This window comes from Bombus huntii, chromosome 5, assembly GCF_024542735.1.
Source record: "Bombus huntii isolate Logan2020A chromosome 5, iyBomHunt1.1, whole genome shotgun sequence".
Lineage (NCBI taxonomy): Eukaryota > Metazoa > Arthropoda > Insecta > Hymenoptera > Apidae > Bombus > Bombus huntii.
In genome coordinates, this window is record NC_066242.1 from 15,310,150 (window position 1) to 15,325,624 (window position 15,475).

The following is a 15,475-nucleotide window of genomic DNA, read 5'->3' on the forward strand; positions in this document are numbered from 1 at the left end:
TGGGAATTTACAAGGTCGATGGCTGGAAATTCTTCAAAGATTTATATGAGAACATCAATAGTGCTTCCTGAGTTGAAACATCGTCATGATTTAACCCAAAGTGTTGAAATGAAAAAAGTTTAAATTCCTATATTCAAAATTCGCGGTAACACGGGGGTTAGAGACGCAAGTGCGCACGCAGAAATCAATGCCGCAAATTTTCAAAGCATGCGCCAGTGCACGAAGACAATCACGTCTGTACTACGCGTAAAGAAATAAATAAGGCAGTGATCAGGTGCAATTAACCGATTGGCAGGAAGTGCATGGTGTAGTGGAATCAGACGGTTCTTTTTTAGTAAAAGCCGCCCAGTTGAAATTCTTCCGAAAACAATGAAATCATAAAACAGTTCAACGGCTAATTGATTACTGTTTTTCTCATTCTTAATACGCGTCGATCACGGCAGACATGGATGAAAATTTGAGCCGGGGCTACGTGCAGTTAGGGAAGGCGAGGGGCATGAACGAATTCAAATTTTCCAATGGATTCACTCATCTGTCACCGCCTGTTGACAAATGCAACTTCATCTACTTCGCCCTTATACTTGGCGGCATAGGATTCCTCTTGCCGTACAACAGGTCACGCCGCAATCAGACACTATATTCCTCCGTGTGTCGGCAATCGAGTGTCAAAGACCTCTGTATCTTTAATTTACGATCTTTTCTTGAAAGTAAAATCGAACTTGCGGTATACGCTTGTGCATGCTTATGTCGAACACCAAAACCATGTATACCTTATGTTTTGATATACAGTGGACTTGCATAACGCTGATTCGTATAACGCGATGAGAAGATCGTGACAATACTCGTGAAGCGCGATAAGCTGTATATAGCGGCTAGAAAAAATATTTGAACCTTCTTTTTTTGCAATGAAGAATTTTTCTTTAACAGATTTTATGTACTTCATTTCCATAGCATCAAATTTGTGTAATCATGTAAACATGCTACTAAATGATACGAAATGTAATGTACTTGGATCTGTTTAATTTATTTATAAATGCTATGATAAATACAATGTTATGCAAATACTTTTTGTAGCCACCGTATTTATATATAGGGAAGCTAATGGTTATAAAGGATGTAAAAATTTATCTCTTATCCTCGAACTGGTATAGCTGATATCAAAGAACGATTTGTATAACGCGGAATATTGCATAAAGATCCACTGTACTTTTAATAGTGATTCTAGATCGTAAATGCTTGTTGAAAATCGATCAATGATCTCAGGGATGGTCATATGAGAATATTGCATGGCTATACTTAGTAGTAGATTGTTAGTAAAAGATATTCCTAATAAAAAATATTAATTAGGTGAGTTTATTATTCATGGAACGTAACGTCGATGTTTCTGTTTCTTACAGTTTCATCATAGCGGTGGACTTTTTTCAAGCGAGGTATCCCGGAACTACTGTAATATTCGATATGTCAGTTGTCTACATTATCATGGCCTTTTTCGCGGTTTTTGCAAATAATATTTTGATCGAAACATTGTCCCTAAACACACGGATAACATTTGGTAAGAATTAACAGTCAGTTAACATTTAACAGTTAACATTTTTGTATTAAAAACATGAAAAAAACATTTTGTATGAAAATATGCTATTATTTAATACATATATAAATATGAATTGTAGGATATCTGGTAGCCTTCGTCACCTTAAATTTTGTTGTGATTTCCGAGATCTGGTGGGAGCCTTTTAACGTGGCTACTTCTTACACGATTAATTTAGTCGTCGTTGCAATAGTATCGCTGGGCTGTACCGGTAAAGAATGCTTTGTGTCATGAATCCCATGAAAATTCACATTTTATATTAAAATTGCTATTTTTTAATTAGTTCAACAATCGAGCTTTTACGGATACACTTCCATGCTTCCCAGTCGATACACGCAGGCGGTGATGATTGGAGAAAGTGAGAAATAAACACTCAAATAATTGTTTTATTTAAAGTATCTAATTGACGAAATATTAAAAAAAAACATGTATTTTCTTGCAGGCATTGCTGGTCTTTGGGTATCAATCAATCGAATATTAACAAAGTCTTTGCTTGACGATGAACGTAGCAACACATCCATGTTTTTCGTTTTATCGAATAGCACGATTCTAATGTGCTTCTTACTAAACCAAAAAGTTCGCAAGACTGATTTCGTGCAGTTTTATATAACATTATGTCAAGAAAGAAATCGAATTACATTAGAACCGACGGAAGATGTTGGTTTGGTACGTATCAATTATTATTAACCAACAATTTTAATTAAATAATATTAAATGTTTTTTGTGAATAGATGGATCCATTGGATCAGGTCGGGGACCCTTCGAAAGGTCAGTATGGGGTTCTAAAGATTCAAACTAGTCCTTTAGGAAATGAATCTGCAAGTGGAAACACCGAGCTAAATGGTAAAAATTACAATTTATTTCTAGTGCGTCGAATAACATTTATTTGTGGTAATAAATTAATAGTTTTTATTTTTAGGAACAAATCAGTATTCACCATTCTCATTCAGTAACCCAGTATATGAACCTGGCGCGCCATCAGGAAATCCTCCTGGTAGCGCTGGTCCTACATATAAAGTTGAAGATGTAGTTGTTATGAGGGGAACGTATGGAACTCAAACTAGTAAACCGTGGTCTGAAATCAAAAGTACCATATTCTTTAATTCTACATTTTTATTATACCATAAAATTAATTTTTCTTCACGAAAAACTAACATATATGATATTTTTTAAGAGGGTTTTCTTGCAAGACTTGAAGTAGCAAAGATAATATGCCCATATATGGCTAGTATTGGTCTAGCATACTTTGTAACACTTTGTTTGTACCCTGGAATTATGTCAGAAATTATTTCTTGTGAGCTTGGATCATGGATGCCGGTAATTTTGATGACAGCGTTTAATGCTTCTGATGTATTGGGCAAGGTATAAAGAATTTTAATGTCTCGAATATATATTCGCTGAATATACATTCACCTAAAATTCAACAGTTTAAAAATTTAACAGTTGCGCGCATATGGATATCTTGTTATTTAATATTTCAGATACTTGCTTTGATTCCTTATGATTGGAAACGTACCCAGTTACTATCATTTGCGAGTGTTCGAGTTATATTGATTCCTTTATTTCTACTTTGTGCATTACCTAGAAGTACTCCAATATTTTCTGGAGAGGGATATCCATTGCTACTTTCTTGCTTGCTTGGCGTGACAAATGGTATCGTTGGATCGGTACCAATGATGCAGGCACCTACCAAAGTACCGGAGGGACATCGTGAATTAGCAGGTATTATATACTATACGTATATTTAAATTTTCATTTACGATGATGACACATTTCTTATAACGTTACTGTATCTTTTTAGGGAATATTATGACTTTGTCGTATACTACAGGTTTGACAGTAGGCTCGTTATTCGCATACATACTGGATACTCGTTTCGAGCTACCAGTCCAGTCGAAAGATGTATGCTTTAATGCATTAAATCCATCAGTAATGCCACTTAATAATACAACACCAAGCATTTTAACAACTATTATGTCTTCCGCATTACCCACGTTAGAAAACGTTACACCAAAGGTAAAAACTACTGTAACTGTCTTGTCAACTGTTTTAACATCCACTTTGATGTCTAATAATACTACCGTTAGTACATTAACTACTGGTGTGATGGAAACATCCACGACTATATCCCCGAAGATGTTTGTTAACGTTACCGCTTCAGTTAATAATGCAATTTTACAACACTAGGATACGCACGTTTGTGTGCTGTGTTGAATCTGGTGCTCTATCTAAATAAATTTATTCAAATAATTTATTATGATGTAGAATCTTATTTATTGATTTGTAGATTATAATTATTTATTCGTTTGAATTATCGCAGTATTTCCCGTACAAAATGATACCAATAAATTTGTAAAATGTTAAAGAGATTTTGATTCCACAGAACGATAGTTAAAATCGCCAGATTGAACACACACACAAAAATTCGAATTCTCGATCCTTATGATTTCGTAAATATTGCAGTAATTATTTACTCGAGTTTTTACCGGAATTTATTAACGAGTAAAGGATATTTTTAACAAAAAGAGTGATCAGGAGTCAATAAAACAAACGGAGTAATGTTGTATCCACATTACGTCGAATAAATACTTCTTTTTAACTCCTGTAGAATAATTAAGCCAGAAAAAAGCTTTAAAAGTCTTCTTCGATGATATTATTGTGTCTTTTATATAATTGTGGCTAATTTTATAGCCGTCTACTTATTAAATTTTCTTGTTAAACGCAAAAAAAAAAGATTCAAATATATAGCTGTAAAATTTGTTGCACGTGAGAAGGAGAGCAAAAGATCTTTTTAATCCTTAAATAATATGATGACGAATAATCGTAACTCGACAGAGACAATCCTAATGCGTTAACTCATAGTGTTCCTTTATTTATTTAGGTAATTTTAAGAATTAAGAAAATAATATTTCTCCTAAAGTTTCTGTCTAGATAAAAAAGAAGAATCTGCTACTGAAAATAGTATTTGACTTCGTATCATTTAAGGATTAAATCATATCCTTCGATGAGTTGTTTTCTAATTTAAAACTTGTTAACTTTATGTTAATCCTAGAACTGTCCGGAACGACACGAAAAAGAGGAAAATTATATCCAAACGATATTCAAAGTCCTTCCTGGTAGTTCTGAGCACTGCACTTGTTAGATCAATGGTTGAGACGTAGCAAATTTACGCGATCTAGTTATCGTGCAAGTATATTCTGTAAGAGATTGTTATATGTCTGCGTGAATAGTTAATAATTATAAATGTAAGATATATATACTTACAACATACTTCCGTATGAAACGAAGAAAACGATGAAAAAAGAAGAAAAGAGGAAAAGCATGTGTTTTTTTCGAGCGCGTAGTTTTTTACCTAAGTTAATACGCCCAGAAACATATCCATATTGTTGCCTGGAAAGGTTTATAATCAAATATTCTCAATCTTTGTAGCCACTGAATGAAACTTTACACACTGGATAGGTACACTCTGCAAAAGATCATATTTTCACGCGTTCTCATATAGAAGTTAAACGTATAATTAAAAAAGAGAAGAAAGGGTAGATTCTTTACCAGAATTCTTTTCACTATTTCTTTCTTAACGTTTGTTTTATATTAAATCACATAATGAAGCTCATCCAAGCTCGTGAATTAAATGGACTTAACCGACAATTTAAAGCTCGGAAGCATTTTTACGAACGTTCCAACGATGGATTACACTTCAAAGTATAAAAGATTACATCTTAATAGATAAATGTATATGCGTAATATTCACCAAATGTACCACCCATCCAAACAGCTTACAGTTGTATTTCATATATTCAAGATATATCTAGAAATCGTTTAGAGATGAAGCATACATACATACACACACACACACACACACACACACAAACACACAACATACAACACACACATGAACCCGGGATTACACGTAAAACATGCACACGTAAGAATTGTCTATACATACCCATACACACGCAAATTCGAGGTAATGCAAATTAATCATATCAATCTTCGATTCGTATCATCGATTCTATCACAATTTCTCTTGTACGATGGTTTGTTTTATCCGATCGTAATCCGGATGCACAAAACGTCGACACCTTTTTCAGACTCAGTGTGGAGTAAGATTGTTAAGATTCGCGGAAAACCGACAAGTCGTTACATACATGTCATGTGTATATCTTTACTCTCAACATATCGAGATATGGAATGGGGTTTTGAAAATTTATCGAATAGGAAAATTTGAGAAAAGTGTTGGGGGATCTTCAGTACAGGGAAAAAACGAAAACACGGCACGTTCCTTTCTGAGATATTTTTTTATGAGATGAATTCCAGTTTTACAATCGCATCGTAGGCGAGAAAAGATATTTTAGTGGTTCGTTAGGCGACTACGGTATATTTTTTATTGCCCTTTCATTAGTATCGTAAACTTGCAATATAAGTTCCATGATATATCTGCTAAAACCTATGTCAGAGAAAAGAGATGAAAAGAAAAAAAAATGCACGTGGGAGAAAGATACTCCAAAGGTCGAACGTAATTAGGGGAATTTATACGAGGATTACTAAAAAAAATCGTAATAGAATTATGAAATGAGTGATGAGGTATGATTATGAGTGTACAGTATAAGAATGCTTCTTAAACGATTGTGTGTAGAAAATACGGAGAGTCCTTTTGTTTGATAATCATATTTTTCATTAAAATGTAACTATCCGTATGTCAGATACGACATGGAGTAATATTCTGTACAGCCTTTAATATATATATATACTCGTTAAAAGAGTACGTATACAAAGAAGGGCAGGTGTGATCAATTTTTACATTAGTCTTCTACGTATTAGAAGTTACTCCACATCGTAATTAATAACATGTACAAATAATAAATATGTATATATATATATATATATTATATTCTTTAATATATCTTATCCAAGTATAATACTCTTTACGAATCAAACATTACACTCTTGATCACTATCATTAATCGATACTGTCTCCTATATTAGTTTCCCTTACATCAATTAATTGATCTCGCTTTTTTTCTTTCCTTTACTAAAAAAAGAAGGGGACAAATTAATGTACTGAATGCTATACGTATTATCAAAATACTGTCACTTAATTGGTAATAATTCGCAATAATATTTGTTAACAAATTTAAGTGATACAAATCTCTTTTTTTTCAGATTTTCCCTACCTATTACAATAAGCTAAGGCCGGTTCATTAGATATTAACCAAACCGGTTTAAGAGTATAATCACTATAGCGGCTTAAAAAATGATTAATCAGCAAAGTGATTATGCCCTTAAAGACCGTCAAACCTTTATGTTTCCTTTACAGTGGAATGAAATGGTAAACGCCATTCTATCACAGTTAAATAAATTGAATACGCTAAGTTAAATGTACGCATAGTTTTCAAACAGTCATTTGAGATACTTAGCAGCCCAGTCTGTTCGACCATGAAGACTTCCGCTGCCTTTTGTGTTCAGCACAGTTCCGTATGCGATTGGTTGATGTGTTCCTTTGTTTGTATTTTCTATCGAACCCATAATTGTTAATAGTAATACATTAATAACCGAGATTCAATGATCAACGTTGAAAGTATCTGACCAAATGTAGAAGAAATATTTGTCTTAAAAAATAGACAAGGTTAAGAATACTTACTGATATTCTGTGTACCATAAACGCTGGGATAAGGCAACCTTAAAGTTTGATCGGTGAGGTATCGATTTCGTGGAATATAATATTGTCTCGTCTGATTCTCGACAGAGTTCTTAGGTACCCAGAAGGAATCGGTGAATTCTTCGTACTTTTCCATCGGTTGACCAACCAGGTTCCGTATTAATCTAGGCCTGTTCGGGTCGGAGTCACCGTTTCTTCAAAAATAAAAAAGAAAACGAGAAATCATTAGACGAAACCTCGGTTAAAATAAATCGATTAAAAACTTGAATCTTAGGAATTCATCGATTTAATTTATTGAACATCTTTTGATTTACAATGGAAGGCGGATAGTGTACAAAGTATAAAAAAAATCCAGTCTGAGAAAAGGATTCTCGAAAATCAGTCATGTCCATTAAACAGCATTACGAGTAAATAAAAGAAATAATCTCAAAAAAAATATCCTATCGTGTCCAGACACGTGAAACATTTGCGAAGCTCGTTTTCCCAGATCATACAATACAGCAACGTACATCCCAGTATTGTCAGCAAGCAAGGGATCAGGATTTGCTTTAGTAGATCTCGAAACATTCGATACCTGGACGCTAAACTCGCACTTGGACCAGCGACGTATCGAGCCACAGCGATGTAATGTTGCTTCCCCGATGCTTTTCGACCATTCTTCACGTTTGATGGCTGCAACTGATTCCAATTGATGGTCGATGGCTCGTTCCAAGCTGGCAGCACCCAGTTCCCGTTGCTCTGCTGCGTGTTCTCTGGCAAATAATTGGCATTCCAATTGGCACGGTTCTCTTTGTATAGTCGTTCTGGGACTAGCTTTGCGTTCACGTTCTCAGGAATGATCTTGCTACTGACGTGGACAATTCAAGGATTAGATTTTATATAGAGTTGTATCGCGGTACGCAGGGAGGGTTCCTACTTAATACGCAGCTTTTCGATTTAGGAAATTCGAGCAACGCACCCCAAGAGCTCGGCAAACTCGTCCTCGTCCAATTTTTGGGGATTGCTTTCGCGCATGTAACTATTATGGTTCAACAAAGGTAGTATCGTTTGCTGTTGCTGCTGCTGCATCATTTTCTCTTGTGCTCTGTAATTAAGTGCAAGCTCGTTTGATATTTTTAAACGTCGACTTCTTAGCTCTTAACATATGAAGTTAGAACTATCGATATTCTTTATCAAAACCGAGTCCTTGATGGAGGTTTTTCTCAACATTATGTTAATTATTTCGTATCATAACGATTTTCTCATAGTGATTCATAAGTTCATAAGAATACTATCAGGAATCGTAAGTTTCGCAACTTACGACAACTATGACGCACTTTATGCTCGTCACTTCATTTATTGAAAGAAACAAATACATAAAATGCATCGGATGCTTCGTTTTCCAGAGAATCGAATTTAAAAACTTTTTGTTTTTACTTGTCGAAATTAAATTTTGATATAGAAAAACATATTGGAAAATCGCTGGCAATGTGTTTTTGACATTTATCAATTCAAGACAAATTCGATCAAAAAGTATCGAGATCCTTGTGTAACTCTACCTTCGTATGTTAAGGTATAAAGATATAAATATCGATTCAATTCACCTGGATTCCATCGAAGTCCTGAGTACTTCTTGCTGGGCGTAATTGTACGGTTTAGGAACAGGGGGTGGAAAATTCACTTTGTTCAAAACGAGATCTCGTTGAGATGTGACACCGATCTTTGTACTATTAATCATACGCGGGATGTTCGTTTGAAAATAGGGATACCTATAAAAGCATTATTTCAATGACTATTAGTTATTTCTTGTTATAGTCTACAAGGTGGATCAACTAAATGAGATTACATAAGTTTCTGCCTAATTTATCGTTGTATGAAAAAATCTGTTGAAACAAAATTATCACTAATACAATAAAATAAACACTATTAATAAACCTTTAAAAAGTATAAGTAAAATTAAAAGTAAAAGTACAACAAATAAAAGTCTAGCAAATAATGGTGAAATATTATTTTTGTAATTGTCCGTTCCATTTAGCTGATCCATTACAGGATGAATCGAATGTACAGATATTCTCTAGGTAACTTGTAAAAGTTTTACCTTAGGGATTGCTGTGCTGTAGGCCTTTTAATAGGATTCCACTGTAACATATCTTCCATAAGTATTACTGCTTCTTGGCTAGCATTTGGTATTAAAACGGTTAACGACGTGCGAGAAAAGTTTGGAAACTTGAAATTCATAGCGGCAGCCAGTTGATATCCGTCTGGCCAATCATCCTTCTCCGGCGTGCCAATGACGGAACATATTTTAAAGATTTCGTCGATTTCGCTTTTCCCGGGGAAAAGTGGCCGAAACGTGTATAGTTCGGCCATGATGCAACCCACCGCCCAAATGTCGATCGGGCTGTTGTAAGTCGTGGAATGGAGCAGCACTTCCGGTGCTCTGTACCTGAAATGAGATCCTTAAATTAATTAAAAAGAAAATTCTTCGTTTCTCTTACGGATTTCAATTCATATTCGTTTCTATTATCGTTATTATAAATATTAATATTATAAATATTAATATATAGTATTAATTTTAAGTACGGATACAACTGAAAGATAAGATATTGTCCTTCTCTGACTCAAAAGATTAAAGGGAGATTAAAAAAATTTCTTTATTATGTCATCCGTTATTATTCGTTAAAAATCACTTTACAATTTTCTTATTCATTTTAAATAAGTCGTCCAACGGATGAGAAATATAATTTTGTCAATTGTTCGTGCGATTATTGTTAATTGAACGTACTAATAATAATTATCGATTAAACGAATGTTTGAGTAAATAGATATTACCATCTGGTGGATACGTAATCCGTGTAAGGCGGCCTTGAACGTATTTCCCTGGCCAGGCCGAAATCAGCAATCTTCACCAGTTCTGGCCCCATACATAATAAATTTTCAGGTTTCATGTCGCGGTGGAAAAAGCCATGTTTATGCATGAACGCCAGTCCTTGAAGCACCTGATACACTATGTTCTTGATTACCGGCTCAGGGAAAAGTTTGTCCCTGTTGCATAATACATTTATGAAAGTCCAATTCGTTAAAAGTTGGATAGATAATTTAATAAAATTTTTTTACCTGTCCTTCATTAATTGGTAAAGATTCTCCTTCATATACTCGAAGACGAAATACAACACGTCATTTTCACGAATTACTTCCTTCAATTTGACTACATTCGCGTGACTAAGTTTTTTCAAGGACTGCAAACGAGAAAAATATTTAAGTAATATCTTTTTCATTCTGAAAGCTGGAATTATTTTAATAACTAATTTCCGTCAGCGAATAAAATAGTTATTAATTTTAGATACAATCAAAGAATATACGGAATCTAAGAATTCGCAAAATAACACGTACATTTATAGGAACGAGTTATTATCTAGACTATGAATTTTTATACAAGTTTATAGATTTACTTGCCAATTGATAAAAAAGAAGACAAGCTAAAAATTACAACGCATACTCTACTTTGTATATCTTACAAATTTCTGCATACGATATTCCGTTCAATACACTTTTAGAATTTTAAATTTTGTGTATAATGCGCCAAACATCATAGTCCAACGATAAGATCAAATTACGAATTCTCTTGCTAGGATCTATAAAATAAATTATTTTTTTTTTTGTATTACTTTAACTTCGCGCAAATTCATCGCCTCTTCCCACGAATAATATTTCCTCTTCATTCTTTTTATGGCAACCTTTTCCCCGGTATCGATGCGTTCCCCGAGAACAACGGAACCGAATGTTCCATCTCCTAATTGGTTTAATGTTATGTATCGATTCATTTTCATCGATGTTCGAATCGTCGAAGGTTTACAACATTTCTTCAGCTTGCGGACTGATTGTTCGTCTCAAAGTACTCTGGATGCATCATATTAATTTCTAAAACAAAAATTGCCACTTTTTTTCATGACCTTGAGGAAATTGATTCAAGATTAGTTTCAAAGAAATTAAATTCTTAGATTGAATTTTCCATCGAAATAATATTTCGACAGATTGTTTTCCTAATTCCATATTCGCAGTACTAGTACCTAGTAATATTATTAATGATTAATAATAATTTAATCCTTAACGATTAAGCACGCGTGAAATATCATGCGAATTTTGTTTCATCATCTTATCCTTATTTATAACACCTACGAACATTATCATATTTTTACTTTCCGCTCAATAATGATCATAACGATAATAAATATCGATTATGATTATTAAACTTATTTGACTTTATTGATCTCCAAAATGAAAAGATGTATTTTGGTAAATTCCCAATCATAATAATAATAACGTTATTTTCATTAATGATAGCTCGTAAGGATTATGATAATGCAATGTAATAATAACTCAATAGCCGAGTAATAATCATTATTCTTTTTGCATAGTACGTAGTAGATGACGTACGTTAAATCATTATAATAGTTATCTAAAACTACTTAAATTTACATGAATTGTTAGTTAGTGTCGTTATTAGAGTGCCCATTAGAACGTTCGATAAGTAATATAATTATACAAAATGGATATTCATTTGTTATGAATTTGTTATGACATTTCGTAATCTTCATTAACAAAGCGACTTTGATGTCAATATGTAGTTGCGTTCATCTGGCTCTTATGCAACACGAGAAAGAATCAAAGCGTTCTTTTACTGTTCCTTTCAGCAAACGGAAACGCACATTTTTCCTATAGAAATGTTTTTAAATAATAGATAAGTATTTGGTTAGATTGATCAAATTATTAATTTATTTATCTTATCTTTCTCTCAGATTTCGTATCGTCAGTGAATTATTACTAATTCATCGCTAATTCGAAATAAGACTTTTTCATATTACATGACCCGAAATAGAAAGATTAAGACCCTACCAAGGCTATCTACGTAGCGACGTTTCATAGATGCGTATTAGACTCGTTGACAGCGATAATGGCAAGTACGTTTGCATGCAGCGGTCATTGCGAAGCAATGTGCACCTGTTCACGAAAAAACAATCAACAGAAGTTTTCGTCGCGACGACTGGACATTGCCAGTAATCCTTGCAGCTACGAACGAATGTATCGATATAGAAAAGAAGCGTCTTCCTCGTCGTTCGACATTTTAAAATAATGACAAAACAAAATGTATCTTACTGTGCGCTTCGTTAATTGAACATCGACGTAGATCACATTGGTCGTGTCTAGCAGATTACTCGTAGACACTGGGCTTAATTTTTCTGTTAGTTATCTATACGTTATATAAATTAATATATTAGCTATCTATGTGTTCATCAATATTTATTTGTCTACCTTTTATAATCTGCGATAGAGAAAATGAAAAAAGGAGAATTTTATCAGATTAACTGTTATTTCCCTCTTTCTTTTATCTTTTTTTTCCTGGAGAAATAAAATTCTATATAACGGGTAAATTATTGTATCTGATAAGGTCTATTTATAACATCTATAACTATTATAACTAAAAGTTTATTATGTTTTGAGATTAATTTTTATGTGTCCTCGTTGTTCAATGATATTCGTCGATATCACAGTGATGATCGGCACGATTTGTTTGATATCGAAGATAACAATAACAACAATGAACGATCATGAAAAATCTTTACTAGAGAAAAATCGTGCAATTGATCGAAGGAAAAGCTGTACACACTTCAACTAGCTTATACCACTTGTTGGAAGTCGTTGGAGTTAAAGTTTCACCGCTAACGGAAATGCTATCGAGAAAATGCTGATATACAGCTCGTAAAATATGAAACGGTATGACGGTACCGGCATGTACCATCGCACTGAATTGTTAACTGAATTTCATTTAGTTTGAAATATTGACACTTGTTACTTCTTAGATATATGAGCATATTTTGTTAAAGACACGTGTACTTTATACGTCGTTTATATGGATAAATGTGTAATTAAGTACATGAATAAATAATTTGGTGACATTTTTTGTCCGTTTGTCAATACATGTAAAATTGACGTAAAGGAGCATTATCGTCAATTCGAATAAAAAATAATAAGATAAAAAAATTATAGATAATTTTAAATGCATGATATAAATCGTTAATCGCTAACAATCATTGCTGTTTTATAACTGGACTTCGGATTGTGTCTTTACGTATTTATGGAAAATTTGAAGGCACAGGCACGCGTAATGTGCAAAAATTAATATCCAAGGTACAGTATTATCTGTAGTAATATTTAATGCGACAAACAAAATTTCTGACCGTGTTCTATCCATTTAGTTATATTCATAAAAATATCAATTCATATAAATCCGCAGTCTATCGGCAACTAGAGAATTTTAAAACGTTGAAACCTCGGAAATTGAAAGATTTCGAATTTAAAATTTTTGCAAAATAAAAAGATTGTATGTTGCAAGAATTAAGATTATACGTAAGTAGTTTCGACCAGAAAAGGTACGGTAACCCAATTACGTTTTAGAATGATTTTGTTCGATGAGAACAACGCAGGCCAACATCAAGATTAGCATTTTCCTTACGTTCGCATGTGGACAATTTTCGTAACGGGTCAGTCATGCGAGAATATAGATTTTCTTAGGTCTTACGATTCAAGAGACCGGCTAAGTGTATGTATAATAGGCCATTACTCAAGTTCTGACCTTCTATCAAAAGTTATAGCGTTACTTTCTCATTTTCTACGATTAGCAATATATTTCTAATTAACTTGACAGCAAAGTTCTGGGTAATTTACACGAGCCTGTTATTGTATAATAAAAAAAAAAAAAAAAAAACGCTGGATCTAAGCAGATTAAATAACAAGATATAAATATTAATGAACTAATAAGTGATTAATTGTAATTCATTTGCTACCCGACATTCAATATTTTTATTTCAAAATCATATTGAAAAATGTTACGCGAAATACTGATGCAAGAACAATTAATACTAAAGAACAGTGTGGAATAACATGGAACGCGATAAGTCGAATTTAAATAGAATAAAAATTTCATCTCGGTAAATTCACGATCAATTGAATCTATTCGATCGTTTACAATTCTTCGCCAATATCTGCTAACATTATACAATATACAAAATATTATACAAATAACCAACACGTAAAAAACAAAACCGATCAATCAACGTAGGATCGTACTATAATTAACACCTGTTTTAATATATTTTGCACATTTTTAATATATTATTTAACTGCGCGTTCTTAATCCTCAAATATTGAATTTACTTATAAAAGGATTACTTTGGAAATTTTTACGTTCAATGCGAACGTGGGACAAAATTCAAAAGTTTTGAAATCTGGCGAAACGACTAAAGTTAAGCAAACGGCTCAAGTTTATCGTATCGCAGTTTTACCGGAAGCGTTAGGAATTGGAGACGTTGTCCGTTCGAATTTCAATATTCACTGTGACTTGGAAAGCGCGAACGAATATGATGATTTTAATTTTTACTTACGACGAAAACCATCTGGCTCACCAACATTCCACGTACGTGATTACCTTTCTGCGCAATGTTCCTTCGCAAACTGTTAATCGAGCGGCCATGCTTCACCGTGTGTAGTCATGGTTACAAGTACTAACTGAAACTTGTACCATTGGTGGTTGTTTTAACCCCTATTGTGATAATTCGTTGGCTGATCGCATTCTTTTTCATTGATGAAAATAAAACAAACATCGAATTTTACATCTGTCGTAAATAATTCGATTATAAGCAGAAATATTATTGGAGAAAAGAAGATGGTAGATAGCGAAAGCAGTACCATTTGCAAAAAGTCAACCAGTATTTATAAAAGTCTAAAGAAATAGGGTAATCGAAGAAATTCGACATAAGAATCGTGCAATTAGTATTTAAAACGGTTGCTTATAAAATTAAATGAATATTAAATAAATATACAATGAACAATTTTGAGACTTAATATTTGATTTAAGGTTGAGATGTTACCGACTATTGCTGGTTCATAAGTACAAATAAATAAGTAACGAATAAAAACATTTATAAACTGAAAATGATATGATGTAAAAAATACCTTATAAGAGATATATATGGCTAAAATACAAAAATATAAGTAAATGGTAAATATTACATGTTTGCCAATGACAAATTGCAATGATATTTAACATTTTCGATTGTATTTATAACGAAAGTGAGAGTATCAATTTTTAGATTAGTATATTAAAATTATTAAATCGGATATTACTACATATCGCTAAAACTCGTGCAAATATATATATATATTTCGAAATATTTTGATGTAACTGAATG

The 15,475-nt window shown here is 33.1% G+C and overlaps 2 protein-coding genes across 3 annotated transcripts; one reads left to right on the forward strand and one right to left on the reverse strand.

The window, feature by feature from the left end:
- Positions 1-197: 197 nt before the first annotated feature.
- LOC126865426 (equilibrative nucleoside transporter 4) lies at positions 198-6,468 on the forward strand. The gene is made up of 10 exons (XM_050617904.1): positions 198-615; positions 1,398-1,552; positions 1,671-1,799; positions 1,872-1,946; positions 2,031-2,254; positions 2,320-2,431; positions 2,508-2,675; positions 2,763-2,950; positions 3,070-3,310; positions 3,390-6,468. Exons 1-10 carry the CDS (start codon positions 446-448, stop codon positions 3,773-3,775), a joined length of 1,848 nt encoding a protein of 615 aa, XP_050473861.1. The 5' UTR covers positions 198-445; the 3' UTR covers positions 3,776-6,468.
- Positions 4,814-15,282, reverse strand: LOC126865427 (serine/threonine-protein kinase ICK). 2 transcript variants are annotated; one of them, XM_050617906.1, is made up of 10 exons: positions 14,669-15,282; positions 10,895-11,147; positions 10,344-10,465; positions 10,059-10,271; positions 9,325-9,672; positions 8,831-8,995; positions 8,206-8,331; positions 7,822-8,091; positions 7,230-7,441; positions 4,814-7,101 (listed from the first exon to the last, which is right to left on the reverse strand). In XM_050617906.1, exons 2-10 carry the CDS (start codon positions 11,054-11,056, stop codon positions 6,989-6,991), a joined length of 1,731 nt encoding a protein of 576 aa, XP_050473863.1. In that variant the 5' UTR covers positions 11,057-11,147; positions 14,669-15,282; the 3' UTR covers positions 4,814-6,988. The 2 variants fall into 2 exon arrangements, with proteins under 2 accessions (XP_050473863.1, XP_050473862.1); XM_050617905.1 differs by having other exon boundaries at positions 7,822-8,094.
- Between the last annotated feature and the right edge of the window lie 193 nt (positions 15,283-15,475).

Excerpts from the sequence above, each read along its gene's own strand:
- LOC126865426 (XM_050617904.1), top strand. The coding sequence starts at position 446 with ATGGATGAAAATTTGAGCCGGGGCTACGTGCAGTTAGGGAAGGCGAGG. Across the intron at positions 1,553-1,670 it reads AAACACACGGATAACATTTG|GATATCTGGTAGCCTTCGTC; the intron begins GTAAGAATTAAC and ends TATGAATTGTAG. Across the intron at positions 2,676-2,762 it reads ACCGTGGTCTGAAATCAAAA|AGGGTTTTCTTGCAAGACTT; the intron begins GTACCATATTCT and ends ATATTTTTTAAG.
- LOC126865427 (XM_050617905.1), bottom strand. The coding sequence starts at position 11,056 with ATGAAAATGAATCGATACATAACATTAAACCAATTAGGAGATGGAACA. Across the intron at positions 9,673-10,058 it reads GATTACGTATCCACCAGATG|GTACAGAGCACCGGAAGTGC; the intron begins GTAATATCTATT and ends ATCTCATTTCAG. Across the intron at positions 7,102-7,229 it reads TTATGGTACACAGAATATCA|AAAATACAAACAAAGGAACA; the intron begins GTAAGTATTCTT and ends TGGGTTCGATAG.